Below are 27775 nucleotides of genomic sequence, written 5' to 3'. Positions count from 1 at the left end.
CCAAATATCACACACACTAATATCTGTATTTGCTTTCTGGTTACAAGGGGTCTCAGAAGTCTAATATGTATCTAGAAAAGTACATTACTTCTTGATTCTGTGTCTATACTGAATTTGTAAGAATAAAAGCAATTATTTTGGGATGGTGACATATAGCAAATTGAGCATTTTTAGCATTCCTTGAGACCCAGATGTGAACTGGAATCTGTCATCTGGATAGTTCATACAACAGATCATGCAGTGATCAGCTGACTCAGCCTAACGTCACTGTCTAGAGGCAGAATAAAGGTAGCAGCATACTTAACAGTAGTTTTCAATCTATGGAGAAGCATAAGAAATCACTGAGCCTTCCAGGAATTGTTAGAGGCAGGAGAGGTGTTAGCTTCATGCTGTAGTGAGTTCAGCTAGCTGTGAAGAATGTTATGTTGCAGCACATTTGAATACATGAAGGGCTCATCCAACCTAACAACAGAATAATCTTCCAACATAAAACTTTCTGATCTGAAACCCTCCATAGTTATGTTTTGGTTAAATTTAGGCAACTAAACTTCTTGGTTAAGGTTAGGGAAAGATTGCAGTCATGGTTTAAAGTAACAGACATCAACTGTAGGTTAGTGACATGATTCAAACCGTAACAAGGTTAGAATGACCATGAAAGGTTGCTTGTCAGGAAAACGGGACTATCGTTGTTTTAAGCTCACAATCGACCAATTTTTGTGACAGGGTCATCATCGCGATCACATATTCAGGTCTACCATAGTGGAATGATTTTCTGAGACACGCATTTACTGAATCCCATATAAAAAAATCAACCAACTTTGTGTTGCAGTTGGTTACAAAGATTTTTACTACTTTTAAGAGAGGGGAGATGGATAAAGAGAGAGTGTTTCTGCCCAGGACTTTGTTTTCCTGTTTCCAGATGCTAGCAAGGATCACATTGACTTACCTCATTTGCAACAAATTGCTGGTTTTCCTTTTAAAGGGCAGACAAAGGAGGAATGCTGCAGTCAAAACAGATGTTTTGTGGCACACAAGCACATGCTCGCTTGCTCGCTCACTCACTCAAATACATACACACATTCACTTTTAATATTATAACACACTAGAATAAAGTTCAAGTCCTGTCAATGTCAATAGCCCTCTAGCTTGAGTGGGACTATCATTGTTTCAATGAGAGAGGCTCGAAAGGATACAGCAATCAGAGGAGTCATGCCACAGATTGCACTGGTCACCTCAAATATGCCTTTGATCACAAAAACAACTTCTGTTCAAGAATGTGATTTTTGATGGTAACATGGGTTCACCTTTATAGCTGCAAAGCTTTTATCTTAAAATGCCATGTTCTTTTTCAGACATGGAATCAGAAATTTAGCTCAGAGAAATCTCCCCATTAACGAGGCGCAGCAGTCAGTTAAAGACATATCTGGTATTCTAAGGTCTGTAACAATCCAGCTAACATTTGGGAACAAAAACAACTTCCTGTAAAAGCTAGAAATATAAATTTTAACCTGTGATTTCATCTAAAGTGAGTCATGACTCCCTTTTGGGATGGTGAATATTGTATTTTAAATTGTTCATCGCTGGCATGGGTTTACCCTCTCTGCTGGATTCAGGACTAAGGTTTGAAGACACTAGATGGCACCAATGCAATGCCCTTGCCCAGTATTATAAGGGCTTTAGGTAATGCAAACGCATGCAGTCAGACAGAAACACACAAGCGCAGGTTCTAATGGCTCTTAAAACCTGTAGGTTCATGGCTCCTTGATATCATTATGGCTGCAGCTGAAATGGTGTGGTTTTTTCAGATGTATTTGACTACATTATGTTCTGTCATTAATGTGACATTATTTTTTTTGCTGTCTATGAAATGGGGTTAGCTTTGTTTGAATAAGAGCAAACGGACTCAGAAGTACACACATGAATGCACACAGCACCCTTTCTCTCACACATGCAGAGAGGTAGTGTGTTTAAATTACAGATTTAAAAGCCATCCATTTCCTTGTACTCCAAGGAAAGCAGACACAATTGTGGTTGAGGTCAATGTAGTCTTAAATGTCATCTGACGGAAGGTGCTGATAAAAAAGCTTTATCTCTCTCATGTAAAATTAGTACCATAGTGCGTAGAGTACATGAGAGGCAGCACTGTCCTTGCTGGAGATTCTGACAGATTTACAGTAGAAGTTTGAAAACGTTTCACCATCTCTTCGCATCAAACAGCGGACAGCAGAGAAATTAACTGGAATGTGAGGAGACAGTATTGTCACTATTAGCCTGTCGATAGTCCAAGATGGTCAATTTAAACTTTCATGTAGTTGTAGTTACTGTGCATAAATGTTTACACACAAGCTGTGTCCCATAATTCGGAGCTTCTTCCTTCTACGTGTGTTTTTAAGAACTAATATGGGTCTGGCTGTCCCATTACAAAGAATCCAGCAGAGAACTGTGACTTTCCTTTTTCCTAGAATTTGGTGGATGCAGCCAGTTACGTGGTTCCATTTTAATGGTCACAGCCTCCACATTTAAAGACAAAGTGCATTATAACAGATCAACAAGACCTGTCTCATTCCAAGTCCTAAGTCTCCTTTGAAGCCAGGAATGCAGCCTTCTTTTGCCCAAGGACATAGCTGATGTACAAAATCAGTTACAAGCCGGTCACTCAGATCATCCATAGATCTTACTCAGGGAAAAGGTGCATGTTGATACTCTAGTCAACCTGTAACAAGGGGTCAAGAGCAAACATTGCTTCACTTTAAAGGGTAACAAGCCAAAAAGGAGGTTAACCACTACTTTAAAAAACAGGAACTTGAAATGACACAGGTTCAGCCTACTAACCTGTAGTGCACTGAAGGTCACACCTTTGCAAGGTTCATCCTTTAATGTGATGGCCCCTTAAGTGACACAGCCATAGTCAATGTATATGGTTTGTCTCCTGTAAAGATGTATTTCACTGCTGCCGGAGAGAGTACACCGGGCTGGATTTATTCCATCCATGTGGCAGTAACCGACTGCTTGTCTGCTTTAGAGAGCAGCGGCCCTGACACAAAACACTTACAGGGAACCAAAAGACCAGGAATAGAGGTTAAGCACTTTCCTCAAACTCCTTCGAATAGAAAGCCATTATCTAAACCAAACAACCACTCAAGCTGAACAGCTGAATATCATAACAAGTCCAGCCCCCTTGACATCTGCTCTGATTCAGACATGTTCAGTAGTCTACTCCCTTCTCTGTCTGTCTGTCTGCCTCTCTTTCTCTTACCCATTTGTATAGAGTTACTATTTCAAAGTCAGTTGGAAGCAGACTCATTGAACCCAAACTATTGTAGTAGTCATGGACTATGTAGTGTATGTGTGCTCAATTGCACTAAAGCATTAAATAAATACCAATAGTTTTACCCTGAGTTTTATTTATTTATTTATTTTTTGGAGCAAGCCTTTTCTTGATTTATTTATTTATTTTATTCTAAGAGGTTTGCAGCATTATAGCAACATTACGCTTCTTCCTCCTTTGCTACTGATAGAGGACAGTCTACCATATGTTGTTACCTGTTAAAATAATGTAAAATAGTAAAAAAAAAAGTTAACAAATGACCAATGCAGCGTTTGTCTGCTGAGGACATTCTAGGACTTAACCACTGATATAGCCTAGGCCTCCTTGTCATAGATCTTTTACTGTATGTGTTTTTTGACAACAGTGGCAGAGAGGCAGCAGCTACTGTTTATCAGGCTCAGCCCTACAGACAATACTTTCTGGCTTTGGGATTGGTTGATAATAATAGAAGGAAAAAAATGTCAGCCTTATCATTTAATCACTACATCTGACAACTTTAGTCAGCTTCATTGTAACACACTGCAATTGAACAAAAATACATAATGAAGTCATGTCACATTTAGAAACTTATTCAGAAATTCATTGGTTGGTGAAATGTTTTCATCAGACTGATAAATGTGTCCAGCTATGGATGGCAGTGTTCCTCATCTCACTCGGGGATGTAGTGCAGAGAGTGATGCTTTGGTTCAGTTAACACTGTCATATTAAACCACCAGTCAATTGATGAAAAGCAACTTTGCTATTTAATGAGTTTGCCCCCAGTCAGACTAGTGTTTATGAGCAGGCATCAGCAGGACAACGCTTTAATGAACCCCTGTCATATTCCATCACAGGCAGTTACAAGGGATGTCTAATTAGGGACGGCCACCAAGTGTCCCGCCACTTCCACTGGAAAGACCAGCAGTCAGTTGAATTACCAGCTAACACCAGTCAGTCCACTGTCAGTGCCGCCTGCTGCCCTCAGGCTGCTGGGAAAGCTTAGTCAGGCCAAACAACAGTGGCTCCAGTATTTACTGACAGCCTCACAATTGCAATTAAAACGACAATTAGTGTTGGGCAGCGCAAAATAGTACTGAATAATGATGCCATGTCCAACATCTGAATGGAGAGAAATGACGACGGTTGATTTGTCATATCCCCAATTTCTACTAGATATGATTAGATTTCTTCTTATAGTGCTAAAATGATATCAAAGAGAAATAGCTAGACAAAAGCTAGTGAATGTTGGGGCCAATTCAGACCTCAAAGTAGTCGCATGGCACTGATCAGCAGTCAACAACGTTCCTTGCCTAAGGCCGTTCATTAGACCACGATCTGGTGTCAGTCCAGGATGCCTCAATATTTGCTGACAGGCAGTCCGTATGGACGCCTATCCAACTTGGAATAATTGGTCCTATCAGGCCAAAAACCTTTTTTGCAATCCAATAGTTACCCTGACAGACTATTAAATATTCTGACTGATTTTAGATCAGTTTGAGTAAGTTTCAGTGAGAGTCTGATACATGTTGATACAGTATGTGACATTTTGGGAGGACACACACACCAGAAGAAAAGTACACGTTGGCTATGTCTCAATTCCATGCTATATATTAAATAGTCTCCAGTTGAGACACTGGTGATTGTGAACTTTGTGGCTAGCCATCCCTCAGATCATTGTATTGTTAAGGAACAGTGAGGTCACCTGACCTCATGCATACATTACATATTGCAGGTTACCTTGACCTCCGTTTAGGACTGACAGTGAATCCATGTTGTCCCGGTGTTTACTCCCCTGGTTCTAACCTGTTGTCTCAGTGAGGTGATGCTGTAACGTCTAGCCTACGCTCCGTCGGGCAGGTGTTGCAAATGGGGAATAATGAGTTGTTAACAAGCATTAAATGAAACCTCGGCAAGAGATTCTGACAAACTGACATTGTAGGTGAGTTCACACTTGTTTTGGATTTCTATTCAAAGCAGACTGCTGGAATATCAGATTACGTTCCGGGTGAGGGCTTTCTCTTCTGCCTTCTCATTGTTTCATGTAGGCTGAATCATCTTACATATTATGGTAATAAGATCACCCATCTGTGAACCTGAGGAATTGGCATGGACTATTTCTATTATTCTATTTCATTTCTTCTGGGGATTGTTAACACCTTTAGTGATACCTTGATACAATTCATCCAGAGTGAGAATTCGCACATGTATGGGTGCAGTTGAGATTGGTAAAGTGAAACTGCTGTCAGATTTCTCAGATGGGATTTGTAATTAGCTGAGATGAACTTTTAAACCTGGCTGATGCTCTTGTTCCCAACAGCCTTGAAATCAAACGTTGGAAACACACAGAGGGAGTGGTGTAGGTTATTTTTTGTGCTGTACTCTCATTTGTTTGGTTAACCATGCAGACACGTACACACCTGTAAACGCTCTCACAAACACAGATGCACAAGCAGGTAGATGTATGCAACCACCCTAATACGCATGTACAGACGTTTACATACCGGATGCATTGAGAGGTGAATACACAAACACACCGTACATGCAAACACACAAATATGCACACACACAAGTCCCTATCCCCTTTACAAAGTATAAAACCCCCCAAATACTCTGAAGTTGTACTGACGACCCTTATGGGATAAACAACTGAGCAGCAGCAGTGCACGTCAGCCTGGGAGGGAGGGAGAAAGAGAGAGATGTTAGGGGAAAAATATTGTCTTTGATCTGATGATATCTGCTGTTCAGGCTAACTTGCCATGAAGGCTGAACAAAACAAGGGTGTTTGTCAAACATAATTTGCTTTCGTCTTGGTGACGCCCCGGGATTGTACAGCTGAAAAGAAGGTGATAACTAAACATCTCTCTTTCTCTCTCTCTACAGAGTGTGACACAAAGTTCTTCAGCTCTGTAAGTTGAAAAGCTCTTACAGTGTCACTGCTGACTGCTGCTGCTCAGTGTTAGACAGCAACATATTACCTGTAACAGCAGTGGATGTTCTTTTTCAGGAACATTCATACAGTTTCTGACATGTCTGACTGCCTGCCCACCACAACCAAAGTCCTCTGCTACTGACTACTAAGCAGCTACTCTGTGGAGCTAAAAAGACTAGAAGCTAGAATTTCGCATTCAGTAGATTGCTATTGCCACCAATGCTGACTTTATGAAACATAGTGCATTGGTCAGTTGTAACCAGTTCACATTAAATACTGTCTTTTGTCACTGTCATCACATAATTGTAATAATGCACTTTTATAAATCCCTCTATAAAATATAATTAATTTGATGAAGCCTGACAGGAATGTTGGTGGTAATTATGAAGATTTGTAGTCATAGACTCATGTTATCTGACACATTGAAAAATGATACCCATGAGCAGCGGTGGATTCAGTATATTTTTATATATATATCCAGATATTTTACTTGAATAAAAGTAGCAATGCCAAATTTCTAAAATCTTAAATATAATTACAGAAGTATTATCAGCAAAATGTACTTAAAGTATCTAAAGTACCAATACCAATGCCCTTAGTTACGTTCAACCGCTGCCAATCAGTTACACAAAGTGAGGTACACCAATTTTAAATCAAAATACAAAAAGAGCGGGTTGTCAGATTAATACTCTATAATGGTCATTACTCTCTGTTTAGTCTTGTGAGTTAGTACCAGGAAAGAAACAGAGAGATTAGTGGATGTATAGATTTAGGTGCCTTGTCCAAGAGCTCATTAAAGCTGAAATCCATGAGTTTGCACACATTATTGCCCTCTCTGATGGCGAATGATAACTGAAATAATGCTGGAACTGCAACAAAGATGACAGAGCACCCAGGGTTGCATTTGTGTCGTTGTCTCATTGGCTACTGTTCTCGTATTATGGTTGGTGTTATTGGTTTTATGTCTTTTGTAAAACACTTGTTTTTGAGAAGTGCTACATAGATAAAGTAATTGTTATCATTATTAATACTGATTTAGCCACAGTGGAGAAAACAATTTCCATCAACCTCCATTTCTGTGGAAGGTTGACAGATGTGGTTCAAACTGCAAATCAGTCTTTTAATTTACAAAACAACAGGATGTGTTCTGTTGGGAGGGCCATGATTGGCTAGTTGCACTGCTGCAACGAAGCACAGAAAGAAAAGACACAGTTCTATTTCCCACTTGCAAGCAGAAAGGAAAGAAAAGCTGCATGCCATGTTATTTTTATTATTTTAATTTTTTAAATGGGAGTTGGTTGATGCTTGGAATTATTGTTTTGCAATGTGTTTTGGCAAGAAATGTCCAATGTGGTTATTTTTTCCCTTTCATTTTCACTTTAACTGATCGTCTAACAGCTTGAGTCATCTTAGCTACTGGAATCTGGCTGACTATCAATTATGGTAGGAAAATATAACATTACAATAACCGCACTGATGGCTAAATCTATGAAAATAGGACCCCGAGTGTGAAAACATCAACTTTTCTTTGAGATTAAAAAAAAAAGTGTACCTTGCCTGAGTCTGTTTTTAACCTGAGCTGCCCTTGGATGCAGACATCATACAAACACATACACACACACACCTGGATTCCCCTGAAGGTTTTAGCACTCAGCAGTCACGCTGATTAACTTAAAAAATATCCTCTCACCCCCTTATCCTCTCATGGCCACATAGCTGCTTTCTCTCCTTATTCCCTTTTTCTCTCTTCTCCTCGTCTGTGTCCCCCTCCTTTTCTCCCCCATCAGGCAGGCAGACAAGGTGACCCAACGTGGCTCCTGCTGTCTGTCCAGATGTTGAATCACTGTGATTCCCTCTATACGCTGACCATTGTCTAGCTGACAAAGAGCTGCTTCCAGGAGTCGCTTTCAGAAATGATTAAATCTCTGAGAGAACATGATTATTTACACTCTCACTCCTGTTCTATTGATCTGACCGTTTGCTTGTCTAAGAAAATGGCATCCTCATTGTGAGCACTCGTGTTCATATTATAAAACATATTATAAAACATTTGTGTGTATGTGATTGTACACATACATGCTCACCTTGTTTATTTTGTCACTGATTGAGATCTTTGACCAGAACGCCACCGCTGTAGCCTTATTCATCTAATTGAATATTGACTCACAGTCAGCGTCTCCCATATTTAACTTTCATAAATCTGTCGGTGCTTGACGGCGTCGTCAATAAAATGAGCCAGAATGGAGGTTTATTTGGAATTGCATTCTTACAGGGAAAATGAGTGAGATCAGAGGCGGACCAAATACACACAAATTAAAACAAACTCCAGAAAGAACTGCATTTTTACCTAAACACGTCATCCCAATGAACATTTAACTGGCTGAAGCTTTTGGTGCAAATAAAGCAGTAATGCACCGCTGCTAATAGATTGAATAATTCAAAACAATTTAAATCTCTGGTTTGTTTTATCTGTCTCTTTCTGTCTTTGTCTCTCTCGGCGTTCCCTAGACAACCTGTTGATCGATTACCAGTTTACCTTCAGTTTGCTTCAGGAAGATGACCGCTACTACACCGCCATAAACTTCATGGCTACACCTGAACAGGTACTGCATGCACTCAAAGGCACGCAGGGTTAAGTGAAAAGTCGACTTTTGCTCCTCATTAGATTTAATTAATGGTGCAAATTGGAAGTATTTCCAAATAAATGTGACTCAGTTTTTCATATTTGTGCCACACTCTTATGATCAAAACATCAAACGACTGGTAGGTTGGACTTGTTTTTCTTTTTATAATGTATTTGTACGATTTGTTTTGCATTTATTAGATAGTGGACAGTAAAGACAGACAGACAAAAAACAAGGACAGAGAAATGGTGATGGCATGATACAAGGGCCCGCGGCTGAAATTGAACTGGGTATGTCGTGGTTACTTGATATGCAACATAAACAATTTGATCACCAGGATGCCCCAACATTTATTCTCTAAATGTATCTGCTGTCGACAGTGAGAAACTAAATTCTTGAGTTTTATCAAACTTGTTTTTCCTTCTCAGTACCTAAAGGTGTGTTCAGATACAGCTCTAAGTGGAATTTCGAGGCAGCATTGCAGACAAAATCAATGGAACGATGCACAAGAGGTCAACAGATTAAAATTCGCCCTAGGTGACACAAGTTGAGGCAAAGACGAGTCTGCTCAAGTAAAAAATGTTTTAGCAAAGAATTCTTCTCTTGTACTTCAAGAATGTACACAAGAAAGTGCAAAATGTCAGCAGACCTGAAAGAAAATAAGTAAAACAACTATATATACTCTGAGGAGCATGTCCAGCAACATGAACTGCAAAATCACTCCAGCAGTCAATAAATAAAGTAAGAAAGGAAAGCAACAAGAATTTGCTTTGCATAGTCTGAATGCATCGTTAGCCTTCATCATTTGCTTCCCCTACAGTGTTCCACTTCCATTTACTTTAGATCCAAATCAGTTTGTCCTGAAAAATGTGTTGCTTTGTCTCGCTCGGTAAGCCAGCCTTGCATGTGTTTCTTTTTTCTTTTTGTGCAGGCCAACAAGAACCTCGACATGTCCATCAATGCCTCGAACAACTTCAACCTCAACATCACTTGGTCCTTAAGCTCAACAGGTAAAGAACATGTTCACATATTTATACTTGTCTTAAAAGTCACTTTCGTTTGATTTTCTTTAAGGCATTTTTGTTTCTCCACCTATTTGGAGTAGACCAGCATACACCCACACAGGTGATTTTGGCTGATTAGACCTCCTCTCAGGAATGTGTGTGTATACAGACTGTGTTTAATTAGCGTTAGGACTGCAGCTAATTAATTATTGTCTCTACCAATTACCCAGAATGTCAGAAAATGCCCACAACTATTTTCCAGAGTCCAAGATGTTGTCTTTAAAGGAACAGCATGTAGGATTTAGTCGCATCTAGCGTTGAAATTGCAGTTTGCAACCGTTTGAATATCGCTCGCCTCACCCTCCCCTTCCAAGCGTGTAGTAGAAACTTCGGTGGCTGCGAAACTCGTGAAAAACGCTAACGGCCCTATCGAGAGCCAGTGTTTGGTTTGTCCATTCTGGGCTACTGTAGAAACATGGCGGTGCAGCATGGCGGCCTCCATGGAAGGGGACCCGCTCCCTCTGTAGATATAAAGGGCTTATTCTAAGGTAACGAAAACGCAGCGATTGTTCTTTTCAGGTGATTATACACTAAAGAAATCGTACTTATGAACATTATATACCATTTCTGCAAATAGCGCCTCCTAAATGTTACACACTGGACCTTTTAAGTTGTGTGTTGTGTCTGACCAACATTTCAAACTCAATGATATTGAGTTTACTATCACATAAGACAAAGGAAAGCAACAAATCCTCAAAATCAAGAAGCTGGTACTATGTAATGTAGCTTTGACATGCTGAGACATATGACAGCCACTATGCATCTTCAAGAAGCTGCAGGCGTGTGAGTTTACATAGAAAGCAACAGATGTTTTGATGTGTGTTGTTCTTAACTCTCCTGTTAGTGTTATTCCAAGTATAGTCCTGACGACCTTCAACCTGAGCAGAGGTCTAATCAGCCAGAATAAACTCAACGTTATTTATATAGCACTTTACACACAACACAGTTGATCCAAAGTGCTTTACAGCAAACAGAGGAAAACAAAAGAAGGAAACAAACACAAGTAGAAAAATCTGAGTGATGATAGTAGTAGTAGTAGTAGTAGTAGTAATAATAATAATAATAATAATAATAATTGTTAAGGCACATGGTCACATAGAGCCCATAGTGATGACACAGATCTGTAGAGACTACAGCAATCTTCTCTTTAAAAATTAGCCCTGAGACATTTCTCTGTGGTTTTCTCTGCAAGGTCATTTCAGTGCTGTCTAATGAAACAGAAAGTGAGCTGTAATATAAAATGTAATTTGATTTGAATTTGATACAGTGGTTGATTGTTTAGCCTGTCTCTCTAAAGCACTGTCATTTAGCTGTCTGTCTGATACCCCACAGTCAGTATCTTTTTATTGGTGGCCAAGTATCCTGAAGTAAAATGGTCAGATCCACTTCCTGCTCGCCTCCTGGGGATTCCCCCTCTTGACAAAACACGTCAGAAGCTATTTTGAATTTTGGCATTAGGGCTTTTTATACATTTTCCCTCCTGATTTCAATTAAGATAAAAGAACTCTGCTTTCACACTCGCAGTGTCTTGGGGCCCAGAGCGTCTTCAGTTTGGGACTGTGGGCCTTGTGTGTGTGTGTGTGTGTGTGTGTGTATGTGCAGACTATTACAGAGTGTTTAATGGCCCTGATAAAGCAGGAGGTGGAAACATTTTATTCACAAAGTCTGAAAAACTCAGCCATTAACACAAAACTGCTGATAATGCGCTGAAGGATACTGAAATCAGACCACTTCAGCACTGAGAGAAATTTACAAGCTCGCTCCGAATTACTGCGAGGTGTCATGAAAATTATTTGCCTGCTTGAGATTAAAAGGCACCCCTTGACATTTTAAAATATAGACTGTTTTCACTCAGCCTGCTCATTTACCACTTTCTGCGTAAAAATATCTTTATAAGGATGTTCATACTGAAAGCAGCTTGGCTGGTCGGTCACTCAGTTTGACTCTTATTGTGCTGGTTTCATGTGGCTGCAGAGTTTTAAACTGGAAAGTTTTTGCTGCTCTAGTGTTTCCTTCCACAAGGTGACAAGGGAGTGAAATTTTAATCTGATTTGTTCTGATCCCAAGTTATTCCTTCCCAGTCCCACCTGGGCCGCACCATTTGTTGTTGCTATCTTAACCCATCCTAAATCTGTCACTTTTACTCTCAGTTGAGTCACAGTAATTATGTCACATGTTCAGTATTAAAAAGTAAAGGGGGGTGTGGGCATATGGACAAAGTCCTCTATCAAAATATACGGAATCTTTTACCATAATGTACAATATAGTAACATTTCTAGAAATTCAATACGAAATATAGATGAGAATACACGTTTTTGGCTAAAGACATGGTCAAACTGTTGATACAACAAAAGGTGAGGTGTCTAAAATGAGCATCAGACACAAGAATTTGTCTCATGTAGTGAGCGTATTACAGCGGAAGACAATTCTGCGTCTAGGACTCCTCACACGGCCAAGAGATCCTGATGCTAGAGAGACTGGCATGTAAAAACATTTATTCTTTTTCGCCTATTTTGACATTTAAAACTACTTTGGGAAATCATGGCTGTTGACATTCCTGATCCCAGAAGTCTGTCTCTGGCCCCTCCTGCCCGATCACCTTTATCATGTATGTCATAAAAGACTGCAAGCGATAATTGGTCATTGGTTTGACATGTCTTTCAGCCAAGTGTTGGCAGGACCCTGATTACCAAATCTAACATCTCTATTCATCTCAAGTGACAGATGTCATGTTGTCTGATCATGGTTTTCATCATTATGAAATGCAATCAGTTAACTACCTAAAAAATCAAGGTACTTCCTCATGTTGATACAAAATTCCTGTAAAATCCAGTGTTGCCATTAAACAATCAGCTCTGCTCATTGATTTGTAACCTTGTCCACAATGGTTTAATACAACCAGAGATATACAGCGGTAGGTATAAACAGTGTTTCTATCAGTTGACAGATCACTATTGTGTCAGTTGTCATATCACACGACCCTATGCAAGAGCTGTTATCCATAGAACGTGGGTAGGTTAACTTACAATGCCTTTCCTTATCTGACAGGGTTTTTTGTTTTGTTTACTCTCTCACATCCTTCACCTCTGAGAGGACCTCTGGTGACATTTCTCGTTGAAAACAAAGAGACACTGCTAGCCACGAGCTGCATTTGATATGTTGTCTATTGGTTTTCTACAATAAATGAAGGCTCTTGAGCAGAAATGCAATAAACACCCTGAAAGGTATCACTGTTTGTCCCTTTAGCCTTAGACATTGAACACGGTTGAGATGCTAGTAAATTACTTTGTGAATGATATTCTTTTAGCGTCAGACTGCTAGGATAGCAAAATAGTTCTGTGCTTGATTGATTTGTTTTTCTATACCCTAGAAAGTATCCCCTTTTGTAATTCATTTTTACACTTTGTTCTACTATATTTCTCTCAAACTATTCTCTGTCCCTCACAGCTGGCACCATCTCAGGTGAAGAGATGCCCATCATAGCGAGGACCAACATCAAGGAGCACCGTGACAGTTTCTCGTGTGAAAAGTTCAACTTCAGACTTCACCACAACATCACCTTCTACGTCTATGTGTCCAACTTCAGCTGGCCAATCAAGATCCAGGTTAGAGGCTTAGGGGCGGGAAGGATACATGGGGTTTGGTTGTGAGGAGGATGAAGGATAATGACAACATAAATTGATGTTTACAATCATTTTAACTTCATTGCATTTAATTTTTACCAAAACTCACCACTGATCAGTGAATAGGAAAAATCAGGCCAACAGGCTGGCTATAAGGGCTATTGATTAATTTAATCGTTATTGATTATCACTGTTATCTAGAACAGTGAAAACTGCCCATCACAAGTCCCCAGTGCCCAAGGTGAAGTCTACAAATGACTTGTTTTGCCAGATCAAGAGTCCCCAATCAAAGCTAATTAATTTATAGTCATATAAAACATAGAAAAGCAGCAAAGCCTGACATTGAGAAGCTGGAACCATTGCGGATGAACGTATTGATTAACCCAATTAATCGACTAATTGTTCCAATGTTTCAGGCAAACAATATGTAAACCCAGAAAGGAGACACAGACAGATACTTAAACAGAGAAATAAGACAACTAAAGTAACTGAAAACTAAATGAAGTTGCTCTAACAGACAGAAATTCAGTAATAAATATAACCCGGTGATACACCACCACCCACGCAACTCACGCCACACTTCATGTAGCCTAAACACGATTACTGAACAATATTTACAAAAATAACTTAGTAAAATAGATGTAAAATATAACAAGGGGAAGGTGGCTGGCTGGAAGGAGCACACGATACCCATCCATTGGCACAATGGCTCTGGCATTCTGGCTCGGGCTAAAGCTACTGTCCACTGCGGATGCACTATCCACAACCTGGATGAGTAACTAGTATAAATTATTGTATTAGTAGAATATTATAACATTAAATAAATAGTATAATTTCAATATATTAGTATAATGTCAGTATTATATAAATATAATAATTATATAATGATAGTATTAATTCCAGTTGGACAATACAGCAGTTTAAGAAACACACAACCAACATTTCTAATTTCTGTAGGTTGTGTTCCTTCATTAATTCGGTGGTTATTCTCTAATTTGTTAATGTTAAGTACAACCTTGTCAATAACCATAACCATTCATTGCTTAACAACGAGTTTGACATTTCGAAAGTTTACTGTAGCACGTCAACCTCTTTATAATGTCCTGCCCCATCAAGGCTGCGTTTGGTCGGTTCATGAAAAGTGCCATTGACGAGCGCATCGGCTACATGAAAAGTTGATGTTACAACAAAAGGCACCCGATGCAGCTAAATGGCCAACTAACCAACCCCAAACCTTGCTTATCTTATCCCTGTTGTCTTCTCTCTTATGGCTTCAGCTGCAAAACCTTGACTAACAGTTGAACTGGTATTGGAGGAGGATGTTGGCCGACGACATGCATCTCTCGCTCTTGTTTTTCTATAATGGGCTGCTCAAGCGGCCCACAGAGCGACCGGCCCACCGGGATTTCTCCCGGGTCTCGCGATGGCCAGTCCGACTATAGGACGGTCTGAATGATCTTTTCTTTTGAAAAATGAATCGATAGTTCGTTTCATTGTCACCAAAGGGCCAAGCGAGAGCACTTACAGACCAGACACAGGTAGCTACACACACACACACACACACACACACACACACACAAGGAAGGCGAGTCCCCACAATGGGACTGTGTACACAGATTTATGTCCCTACAACATGAGTACTACACGCTTACACAAACACACACCAATTCTCGCTCCCTCTGGTGTTTCAAATGATATACGATGACTATTTTAAAAAACAAAACAAAAACGGCGGGAATTTGCAAGTCACACTGGTGCTTCTAGTTAAAAAAAATTAGTAGCACTGTCTCCAAAAATGGCTACAAAATGGAACTAAATGGTCGCAGTTTGGAGCCCTGAGCTCACGGTTCTTCTTGTTCTGTTTAATAGCTACATTATGTGGCCACAGAAAGAGAACTCTGCTGCTGATTTGGGCGATGATGATGGTGGCAGTGGTGGTGCTGATGGTGACTTATGACGTGAAGCAGGTGATAAATTCAGTGTATCGGGTTTGATTTACAGGAAGGAAAATACCACCGAAGAGTTAGGTTGGTTGTCTAATTTACCTTCATCTTTAACAAATCTGAATCAAAGAAAGAAAAAGAATGTTCATCGCATTGGGTTCACAAAATTAATTATACTTTTCATTTGTTGTCTTTCACAACAATGTTTTAAATGCAGTTCAGTTCACTGCATTGTGCAAGTGCTCTATTAAATTACTTGTGTCTTTAATTTGTTTTTAATTTGTAAGTTTATTATTTCTGTGCCCACACTGTAAATCAATTTTCCTTTGGGAATAATAAAGTTATTCAATAATCAGTGAATAATAAAATACAAGATGCACGTCTGTTCAGTATAATACTATATTTTAAAGACTGTCAAGTTATGCTGACACTCATACTAAGACACCATGTGATGTAGTTACTCAAACCTTTTGTTTGACAAGCATCAGTTTCCAATAAACCATGTTGGTGAAATGAATATATCTTGTAATTGCTGAGGGAATATTCTGAAATTCTTTCTCAATTTTTTAAATAACAGAAGACATAAATAATAAAGTGTATTATTATCTTCACTGTGACATTTACTCTTAAAATGTAACAATATTTCTCACCTACAAGTTGTACAGTACAGTATGCAAGTTAAAAACTGCTTTTGTGTTAAAATAGATTGATAATAAAAAAATTGAATTCAGAAACGAAATCTCTATTTTCACAACACAGTTTATGCCTTTAATTATGGAATTTCCAAAGTTTAAAAAAGGTTTTCATGTAAAAATGATTAAAGTTTAATATAACTGTCAGGTCCGGCATGTTGAGATCTGCAGAAAGTAACAGAAACAATCTGCAAGGGATTTACAGCCATTATATTGAATCTCATTCCTAAGTATGTCAGTTAAGATGTTTGGATGAACAAGGTAAAGCACAAAGTATGATTTGCATCATCATCATCGTCATCATCATCGGCAATTTTCAGGAGCTGTCTCTCTGCAGAACATATAGCCCTGACAGGACGTTGAGCATAAACTATTCTGAAAAGTGTTTGGCAAATCTGCTATCACATTTAATGATCTGTGAGTTTTCCAATGTTTCTCCATCAATTATGCAGCACTGGATTAAATCTCCAGGCGGCAGCCACACACACTAAACTATAAACGCTCCAGCCTTATGATCCATTAAATTGAAGTAGACTTTTAGCGGTGATATTTTAAGATGACTGTCATGCAGGGTGCGGGGTGTGTGCTGATGGATGGAGTCAAGAAGTGACAGAATGGAGAAATTAGGGGAGAGTGAAGACAGGCTGACTGGTTAACTGATGTTAAGACTACCGTACAGTCAAAATGCCCAGTGTTGAGAAAGTGGAGACAGCCTAATTGATAGATTGAGGGAGAAGGACATCAGGTCTGGAGACAAATAAAGGTGTAAAGCAGAGGATGGATAGATGGATGGATGGATGGACTGATGAATGGAGAGATGGATGGAAGAACGATAAATGGGAAGGACTACAGTATCTGCTAGGTTTCATTAGCATTCAGGTAAAAGTTAAAGGGAAAATACAGAATTGAAATCATCTTGCAGATGTGAAATGATCCCTCACTGTAACGGTTATTTTGAAAAATTAGATTTATGATATGAATAATATTTAAAATATAAGGCTTTGTTTTTGTTTGTTTTTGTCCATAATGGGACGTTACATGACAGACAGCTGTCATCTCATGAAGCAGTCACCGACAAACAAGGTCTTGAACTTGAAGCTGATTGAACGTAGCGGAGAGGTGTAAAATGTGAGTGTGTGTTGTAAGGTACTACTGCCATAAGGTTTGGCATCTTTGCTCTTTTTGTGCAAACAAATAATACTCCCACTTAGTTAAAGCGATTCTGCTACTGATCATATGTTGAGGGCCTACTGAGCAGCAAGAAATAAAGCCATGACCAGTTTAGGCTAGTGCTGCTAAAAGATAAAAGGTCACCTTGTCATTTCAAGTGGAAACATAATTTGGAAACTTAATCCCAATCAGTTTGTATTATCACTTGTAGTCACAGCTTGTAGTCGTTTTGGTGTATGCGCCTCGTTATGGGTCATTTGTCCATCGATCGCTCCCCTCATATGCATTTCCCATTAATGCTACATTATCAGAGCTCCATATATCTGCTGGTTGAAAGGTGATATGATAATTACCACGATGAGGCCTATCTTGCCGCCATGTCAGATGTGCCTGTGTGTAACATGAGAAGCACTCAACGTCCAGCCCTGTAACCTTGGTGGCTTCCGACTCCAGAACAGGGTGAGAATGAGAAATTGTCCTGAGAATTGGTAATGACCTGGTCTGATATATTTGATCTAATAGACCTTCGCGCGCACACACATATACAGGTGCACACAAAATAGCATGCACACAAACACACACACGTGTACAAACATGAAGGCTGAAGAGAGAGAGCACAAACACCTCACAGCAACAGATCTCGACAAGTACTGGCCAGATGTCAGGAAATGTGGAATAGTTATTCATTACTCCCTGGGGGGATGATTTCAAATTATTTTAATGCCCTTCTGACCTTTTGTTTACTGCCACCGTCAGGTCAAACTTTCTCCTTGACCAATAAACAGTGGCTGGATGTCTGTGAAATTGGCTGTGAATATTCATGGTCCCCAGAGGAGGAATATTTTTGCTCATTCTGTGACGTTTACCATTGTCAAGTGTTACTATCAGCCTAAAATTCTTAATTGTTCATGAAAAATGCCAAAATCTAAAAGACAGATTGCCATGAAATTACTGATGATGAACTATTTTGTTTTTGGACAGTCTATATGGGCTTTCTTTTGGGACCCTCTCACAAATTGTCAACTTAAGTAGTGTATTTTGTAATCTAAAAGGCAAGTAGTGAGTAGTAAGATGTACTGAGCGCATTCATGCTTCCAACAGGATAAACCCCAGTTTATTTTACACTATGACTTTTTCTCTGACTTTCTCAAGATTTAGCATTTGTACTCATAAAGCCGATAAGGCCATTTCTTCTAACACGTTCTTATTGTGGGGTGTAGTGAACATATAGTATTTTGAATATCAGAGATCATAACTGAAAGTAAATCTTGCTTACTCACAGAATCTTACCGATCTAACCCTTTAGCTGCGTATGTGTGAAAGTTGGGCAACCTGTGTTAACACCAAATTTGGAGTTATTGTTTGTGGCAGTGAAACACAAACACACACACTGACACACAGACTCACTTCACACGGTCTGGATGTCAGGTCCTCCTCTAACTCATAGGGACCCCTTGGCTAGCTGCACTGCAGGCCTCTGCTGGTCTGAAGTCTGTCGTTGACTCTCTGACAGACTCAGGGCACTGCTTCACTTACAGCACATGATGTATCCCTCTCTCACTTTATTTCTATATTTATCTCCTTTCTCTTATTCTGTGAAAGCCTCTTCATGTCTTTGCCAAAGAACAAAGATTTCAACATTTGCCCCACACGCAAAAGCATTTAGACCCATGTACACCCGTGACACTGCAACCCTGCGACCTGTGGTTTGTGTTGCTGGTTGGCTCTCTTCTTCTTTTTCACTAAGGCTGTACTCATCCAAAATACATCAGCAATAGTCATTAGTTCATTAGTTCAAACCCTTAAAACGACCTCTTGTGGCCATGCTAATGATGTCTTTTTTCTAGTATTGTATGATAGCAAAGCGGCACAGTAGTAGATACCTAAACAACATGCAACAAAGAGACAGGAAAATTGGCAGACAAGAAACGTCTCCCAGAATGGGTAAAAAGTCTTACATGTAGAACGCTAGATCTGAATCAGCCAAGTTGAAACACTGATAAAGCATTCGGACTTGCACACAACATTCTATGTTGGGAGAAAAGGTAAAAATAGAGTTCTCACTGCAAAATGTCCTTACCTAGCAGGTCTAAAACTTAAATTTGTCCTCAGAAAGGTAGAAATCCATGAAAACACACACATACAGTATATGCACAGACACTAATGTGACCTGTGAGTGTTTCCCTGGCGGCATCCTGACGTCAGCTGGGAGGTAGGGGCTGGTTGTAAGGCAGAGGGAGGTGTTGGGATCGGCCCTTCTGCTGAAACAGATTTTGATTGGTTCTGTCACACTGACCTTGCACCTTCATCTTCGCTCTCCTGCACTCACCATCATGACACGACATTTACCAGAATGTTCCTGGTTTAAATGTATGCAGGGGCGAGTTACAGCATCGGCCCAGACATTATTTAGGATCCCTTTAGCTGTTAACACAAGTATGTCTCCATTTTGTGAAAAAGATGCTAAATACTCAGTGTTTTAACTAAACAGGAAATAGTCAAGTTTATGGGTGTAACAACAGCAAAAATCCCGGTTCGGTATGTGCCTCGGTTTTTAGGGTCACAGTTCGTTACGTTGTTAATTTTGACACAATTTTTCCACAAACAAGGACTGGCCTGGATTTGTTTCTAATCAAAAAATCATGTTTTATTGATTGAGCCTACAAACATTATGGGAACATGACCCAGTTTCTCTCCATCTTTCTGTTTTGAAAGAACTAACTGTTAATTTAGCCAGAAGTTGTATAACTTGGGACCATAACTGTTTCTAATTTGAACATCTCTGTTTGTAATTTAGCAGAAAATGTTATCTCAACAAGAGAGGACTGTAATAACTTGAAAATCGACTGCGATGAACAGCCCTTTGTTTCCACTCTGTTTCAGAGACACTAAATTAAAAACGACAGCAGGAAACAAAACACACTTAGCTGAAAAAATAGAAAAAATAGTTTCTGCTCCACATTTGTAATTTTTACTGAACAACACACGGTTCTTCTCATGTCCACTTCCATCTGTCCGCATCTTCTGCCTCCCTGTCTACGTCCCTCCATGCATCTCAGCCTATAGGCCAGCTGATTAAAAGCCTTCTGTCAGAGGTGAGCAGCCATTTTGTTGCAGACGAATGTCAGTGCTGGTGTGAGTGGTCGGTTGATTTGATTTGCCGCTCAGTCACTTATTTATCCTCTGTGCCTGTCATCATTAAATAGGATGCCTCTCCTAATCAGATATCTGACATACTCTCTCACACACACACACACACACACACGTCTCTGATCATGTCAGTGTCCTTTATTCGGTTGAAACAGAAGCTGAAACGGTTAACTGTCTGACCAGCACACACACACACACACACAGACAGATGAGGAGCAGGGTCTATCTGATGCATCTCATTGAGGCAGTATTATGTTCCATAGGGGGGAAGAGAAGAGGAAAGGCTGAGTGCTGCCCATTTGACGAGGCAGGAAGTCAGCAGCAGTCATCAGCAACATCAGGACAAATTAGGCTGGTCCTGGGAATACATACATGGTATGTGTTAGGGCCTGGTCACACTAGCATTTATTTGGGGAAAAAAATCATTGTTTCAATGGAATCCCTGTGATCAGTGCATTCGCTTGTAGAGGCAAGGTAACTTTCACACATACATTAGCACCGCTGACAGCTCTGACCCTTGAGGGAATGGAGAGTTTAATGTAAAACGTCTGTGCTCCACAAATTATAAAAAGTATAAACTGCTCCACAAAAGAGATGCAGCATAATCTGCAGCAGGAGTTGATGGTACAAATACATCTCTTGAATAAACTTTAACTTAATGTCCAGTTAGTGACTGGTAGTAGATCATCAACTTGCACTGCAAATAGTCACTACATCACTAAGCTTCGAGCTCCACCTATTTTGTGAGGACCAGCAAATGAATTTTGCTGAGCCTCTTTCTAGTCTGACTGGGCTCTTATTGGTTGAATTGCAGGTCTTCAAACACCGGTGCAGTGCACCATTCTGAGTTTGGAACATGAGAAACTGGCGAAATGATAAATATTACAAATAATAATTAGAATATATTTAGGCAGCATAATATTTTAACGCTCAGTGAAATATTTCTCGTACTCTGATAGTAAAATTTATCTGAAACAACTCATCAAAAATGTTTATGTAAAAAATATCTCTCGATCTATCTCTCTGTCTCTCTCTCTGCTGGTTAATCTAGTAACATCACATTTATTACCATTTATTTTCATTGTTACATGGTTCTACACTAATAATCTCTTAACTCCCCCTGCTCTTTCATTCGTTTCTGTCTGCGGGATGTCTCTAGTTTTTCTATGACTCACAGTATCGACAGAGTGGTTGTTGTTTGGGGTGCTATAACTGTGCGCTCTCCCTCATGCCTCTCAGTGGCTGGAGAGCTATTTTCTCTGCTGCTCTGCAGTGCATAACCATTGGCTACGCTTCCCACAGCAGTAGTTTTTATGTTTTCCAGTCTCATTCCCTCATGGTGAATATCAGGTATTGTACTGTGTCTGTGTCATAATGTACTGTGATGCGCCATTGCACTGTGATACATTGGCGAGGCATGGACTGATTATTGGTTTCTCGTGAAGTGGGTGTGTTTGTGCTTGTGGTTAGCCCCAGTGGGGCATGGACCACATCCTGTTTCGCTCTTAGTCCACTAGCGATAGCCTTAGAGGGCGAAGCCTATTCGAATTAGAACGTTAGTTACGTACCATAACTCCAGATTCGGAGTAGGCACAGCACTCTAAGCAAATGGGCCCAACTGGTTCCTTTAACTAGCTTTTTGGGAGTTGATTGTCTGTTGTCACCTTATACACAAGGTGAGACCGAGGTGGGGCCCACGTAGTAAGTGGGTGTAGACTAAAAGTCCTCAGTGCTGTGCGAGCGAGGGGTGAACTAGAAATAGCCTTAGAGGGCTGCACCTATACTTATAGAATCTGGAGTTACGGTACGTAACTAACGTTCGCGCCTATTCATTTTGAAAGGGCAACAGCCAATGGGGAAAGTACCACAATGGACCAACCAACGCTGTAACTTCACTCACTCACTCACTCACTCACTCACTCACTCAGGGACAGACCTTTGCGTTTATAAGGCTGGCACTGCTTTGCTGCTGTCCAGCCAAAAATAGTGGTGTAATTTTACGTAATATACTGCATAAACATGTTATTCACACTTTGAGTTCATTTAAAGAGACATTTTCACAAGCCACTGTCATTTGACTGTTTGAACAGACTTAAGTTAGTTACTGATGGTGACTGATTAGTGAGTGATAGAATTGTACATGACAACATGGAAGACGACATTACACATTCCAGAGTGAACAGAAATCAAACATTCTGACTGTTCAGGTGTTACATGTTGTGTTTTCACTGCAGTTTGATACTGGAGTTTGAGCTGCAGATTGATGCAGCAGTGGGTCTTAAGCTCGTGTTAAAATGTGCTACATCTGTGAGCTCTCCAAACAAGTGCACACATATGGCAGAGCTGGACACATTTGCATACCATGTAGGTGGAGTGGCACTTGGCAACTGCCTCACTTTGGTCATTAGGTCCTCATGAATATGTAAATGCAGAGGAAGAGTGTGTGTGGTAAACACATTTTAATCCCTGGAAAATTCACATGTACATTTGCTAACATGCTGATGTTAACATGTGTGTCCTAAACATTATTACTTATAAAACCAATAGCTGTGAATACTGTAGGGTACATAAGTTCCACTAAAATCACTGTATAATAAGAGTACTGCACAATTGCCTTGGCCTAATTTAAACCTGTTTGACAGGGAAAACACAAACTACCCAAAGTCACAATAAGAAGCATGCACAGTCATTTCATTTCCTTCTGGATTAAATGATGTAAATGTCTGTAAAACTGTTATCATTCCTTTTGTTTTTGCCTCTCAACAATCTCACTTTAGACCGTTGAATTTAATATAGTTTGATTTTGATCTTGTACTAATGTGATAGCATAATTTAGTATTTCATGGTTGGGAATTGTTAATTTGAGAAAATTAATGACTAAAATGAAGGAATTAAATGCATATATTGAGCATAATAATTTGTCATTTGAGGGAGCCATTTGTTATTGGAACACTCAAATTAATGATTGGATGGAACCATCACATATTTCCCTATCTTACACCTGCTAGGCTCTGTAGAGTTAGACCAAAAAAAGGTGTAAAAGAGGCATAGAAAAAATTCAACACAATTGTGTCAGAAAAGAAGGTGAACTTCAGTGACGGTTTCTAAAGATAAAAAGCTCAGAAAAAACAGACGCTGGACTTTGAAGTGACATTTCTTTTGGAAGTACAGTTTCTAATCAAATTATTATTCTAATCGTATTATTATTTTTAATTTAATGATGTCATTGATTAATGTTTAACTGTCATACTTCAGACTTAAAGAGTAACTGCACCCAGTCTCATAATCTGGCTTGCACTAACAACTAGTGGTGGCTAGTATATATTTTTTCCACACCCTCTACAGCAGTGTGTATCGTGGTGGTGCTATTACATTACACATGGGTGTGGTCACAATTAAAATAGACCACACCTGACCACACCCAGCTGTGATGTTGGCTGTGGTCAGAGGCTTGAGAGCAAAAACAGACCCATAGAGGCCAGTGCAGCTACTGTATGTTTTTCCTAGTGTGGAAAGGAATAATCACATGCTCCTCTGCTCCTCATCTTCTGTAGCTATGAGTGAGTGTCTATCAGTGTTGTCCCAGTGATGGTTGGTTTTCCAGGCTTGTCTTCCTGCCTTCTACCCAGTGTATATGAGCAGCCTGCAGTCCTGATGAGGATTAAGTGAGAAGAGTAAATGAACTGATTCCTTTATCTTTACCCACCATCATCCTCTCTCCTGCTCCCCTCTCATCATCTCCAGTCTTCCATTCATCTGCATCAGCTTCTCTTCTTGTTTTCATCTCTTTTTCACTTGTGTCATACTTCTTATGACTTTCTCTTTTTCTCCCCTCCCTTCCCTTATTGATTAGCCAAATACTTTCTTTCATTCCAGGTTTTAACAAGCGGCCCTTGGCTCAGGGTTAGGGAAATAAAAGGCAGCCCATTGCTGTCACAGCTCGTGAGTTTGTCCCCCGAAGGCCACCGTTGGCCCTCAGTAATGACTGGACTGAAGAATCGGGGTCCTTGGAGTCCTCTTTACGTCATTCCTGTTTCTCTCATCTTTTGCCTCTCTCTCCTCCCTCAGTTCCTTTCTCTTATTCTCACGCTTTCTCCTGTAGTAATTGCAGTTCTAGCTTCAAGATTAAAAAAATATCCCCCCTGAACAGTCAGTTGACCCCTGATCTCAAAACAATTATATTCTATAGAAAAGGAATACAGCTGCTGTTTTTTTATATGTGTGCCATAATGTGTAGGTTATTTCAGTATTTATTAGTCTGTTAGAGAAGTCCCATCTGTGGTCATCTTCCCTGCAGTATTTCTTCTACTTGCCTTTTGAATCAGAACCAACTCTGTGTCAGCAGAGTCATCACACCTTGTTGCAGAAGCTCCAATCTCCACATTAAACACTTGGTTTATTGCATTAGTTACATTTATCTGTCTAACACTGGAGTCATTAAAATCTTAGAGGTGAATATACTGAAGGACACATTTCAGGCATTTCCAGTGAGTTCAGGAAACACATAAGGCAAACAGTTCTTCAGCTTATTGATCTGGGTCCCTTTCTGAGAGAGAGAAAATCTCATGGCTAAGATGATCGTAAAATCTTAGGAACCTTCTTAAACTTAAGTTGTGTTTCCGAAAAGCGTCAGAGTGCCTCCTACCCATTCATAGAAGACTAAGCGTGCTTTCACAAACTTTGTCAAATAGTTTGAGCTCCTATATCTTGACATTCTGTGACACCGTTAATTTCTAGCTGCCTAACAGATGATTCGGGAGACCCTTTGACACATTTTCACTTGTCACACATTACACAAGCCGGCGGGAACTCCTATAGCTTAAACCGAACCAATTGAAAACTTTTAGGACTGATTAACTCTAAAAGAAACACTATAAACAGACAAACTCGCTAGCCTAGCAAGATTAAAGTGGCTATAATCGATATTTTTATAATAACAATGTGTCAAATGACAATGTCAAAGGGGTCACTCCTAGTGATGAACCCACAGAGAACTATCACCCGGTTCTGCAGCTCCCCTCGGCTTAAGGGAGCTTCATATTGAGTATATATTATTATTTATATCATTGTTTAGCTGTCTGGCCCACAACTTTACTGTTCTGGTTCACTTTCACCGCTCATAGTGTTGTTTTCGGGCGCAGCAGGCAACTGTTTTCAGAGAAAAAGCTCTACGAACCCACTGTACACTACCTGCTCAGGACCAACAGCAGACACACACAAGTTAGTGACTAACTGCTGAACATAGTGGAGCATTTTGCAGCTATAGAGTCGGATATTTCCCTCAGGAGTCTGTAGAGACCAAAATCAGAGCTAACGTCGCCAGGTGGACACAAACACGACTCCAAATGAATGATAATATTGCTCCGTACCTGCTAGATATGTAAATAAGAAACTGTTTGCTAACAAGTTCACCATATCAACTTAAAAGGTGATGATATGTCACTGTGTGTTCACAACATTTTTCGCTGCCCCCAAGTGGCTAAAAAGGTATTGCAGGTTTAAGGCTACAAACAACCCATAATGCAACTGTTGGGATTCAGGTAGGGCAGGTTTGGTTATTAGCAAAATATCAAAGATATTTATGAATATTAATCAAATTATTTATATAACAAAATTATTAATATGGATTAATAATTATGGGGCACCACCATGGGATCAGGGACCAATATCCAAATGTGAAAAACAGTCTCAAAGTGGCTGTCCACCTAAAAATGCTGATATTTAAAGTACCATCTTACATTAATAATAGTGGACAGTGAAGGGTGAATCCGAGCACTGACCGTCACAACCAGCTGTCATTACAACATGTACGCACAATAACCACAGGCAACTGGCCTTTTAAAGATACAATAGCGTTTATTTAACCTTAGCACTGATTAACAATAACTTCAGCCAACAACCACCATCGTCTAGTCTAAGCACAATAAGCATACAACAATCAGCAAACATATAATGTCTGTTGTGTGGGGTCGGTCAGCACTGTCGGTGGTTTCAACAGCAGAACGCCTTTGAATGGCAGTGGAGGGAAGCAGTAGTCGACATTGGTGGGGAGAGAGGCTCGGCTGCGGTCTTGCTCTCCATAAAGAAAACGTTCAGTCCGTGTCTCTTCCTTCTGCAGGTAGAGGTAGAGGTGATGACTTCATAGCTGTGCGCTGGGATTTCATGCGCTGTATTGCGCGTCTCGTCCAATAGGAATCCTGTGTTTAGATTCAACTGAGATCTCGCATTGGCTTCCACCTGGATCTCGCATCAATCTTACACCTAAGTGTGAATGAAGTGAATGGAGATTTGGTGCTGTTCTACTGTCCTGCCTTTGTTTCCCATTCAGGCCTCGGGTCAAAGCTTTGCCCTTCCCAACTAGGCCACTGTCTGTGTTCTGCACACGTGCGCGGCGAGGCCCAACACAACACTCTGTGTAGAAGCCGGTGTTATACCGATACTCTCTCAACTCAAAAAGAATATTTTATGTATGTTTAGTCCTCACATATAATATGACCACACTTAATTTCACTGTAAATTCCAGATTAAAATATTGTCTTATGTTTGAGCCAATATGGTACTTAACAGTAGTAGACAGCGATTTATATTAGGACATCAGTAAATAATTTAAGATATTGTCTTACTTTTACCAGTTTTGTGTAAGGAAGTGGCGAGTGTTGCTATGGTAACAAACTACTCAAACTGTGACACTGTGCAACAGTCCTTGCTTCCAAAATTGCAGTCTTCTACTGTACATGTAAATGCAACAGCAACAGTTATATCCTGCACAGTTTTTTCTATAAAATAAATCAGAGAGACAGAATGTTTTGTTTTGACAAAAAAGTGTAGCTTGTGAAATGACCATAGAACAGATTCACCACCTCTATGACACAGTCATAGAGTACATACTTTTCAGGATTATTGGATTGCATTAAGTATTACATGTTTATGATAATGTTTACATTCTTTTGTGTGCATTTAGCTTGTGTCATGCTTATGTGTTTGTATTTGTAATGCTTTCAGACTTGTGGGTTTGTGGCTCTGCAGTGGTGTTGGATCAGGAAGAAAAGGGTGTGGTCTAAACAGCTTATTGATTATAGTTGTTTAACGACTGCAGTTGTTGTAAATTGAAATGATGGCTGTTGGCTGAAGTTGGTGTGGGACTGGAAAGTGTGTGTGTGTGTGTGTGAAAAATAAATTAGGAGGAATGATAGAGAATGTATTAATTTACTATAATAAGTATAATGTTCACAATTGGTCCACAATTGTCTTACCTGTTATGAATAGTTATTTG

At 39.8% G+C, this 27775-nt stretch overlaps 1 protein-coding gene across 6 annotated transcripts in view; it reads left to right on the top strand.

The window, feature by feature from the left end:
• The window catches only part of atrnl1a (attractin-like 1a), a 259623-nt gene that overhangs the window by 119214 nt on the left and 112634 nt on the right, over positions 1-27775 (top strand). For all 6 annotated transcript variants that reach the window (XM_044214108.1, XM_044214113.1, XM_044214109.1 and 3 more), the window contains 3 exons: positions 8745-8839; positions 9792-9870; positions 13372-13529. In XM_044214108.1, coding sequence (XP_044070043.1) covers positions 8745-8839; positions 9792-9870; positions 13372-13529 — 332 coding nt within the window. The remainder of the gene's footprint in view (positions 1-8744; positions 8840-9791; positions 9871-13371; positions 13530-27775) is intronic.

The sequence above is a fragment of the Siniperca chuatsi genome, linkage group LG11, assembly GCF_020085105.1.
Source record: "Siniperca chuatsi isolate FFG_IHB_CAS linkage group LG11, ASM2008510v1, whole genome shotgun sequence".
NCBI classification, from domain to species: Eukaryota; Metazoa; Chordata; class Actinopteri; order Centrarchiformes; family Sinipercidae; genus Siniperca; species Siniperca chuatsi.
The sequence above is the reverse complement of the archived record's forward strand: the minus strand, read 5'-3'. Positions and strand labels throughout refer to the sequence as shown.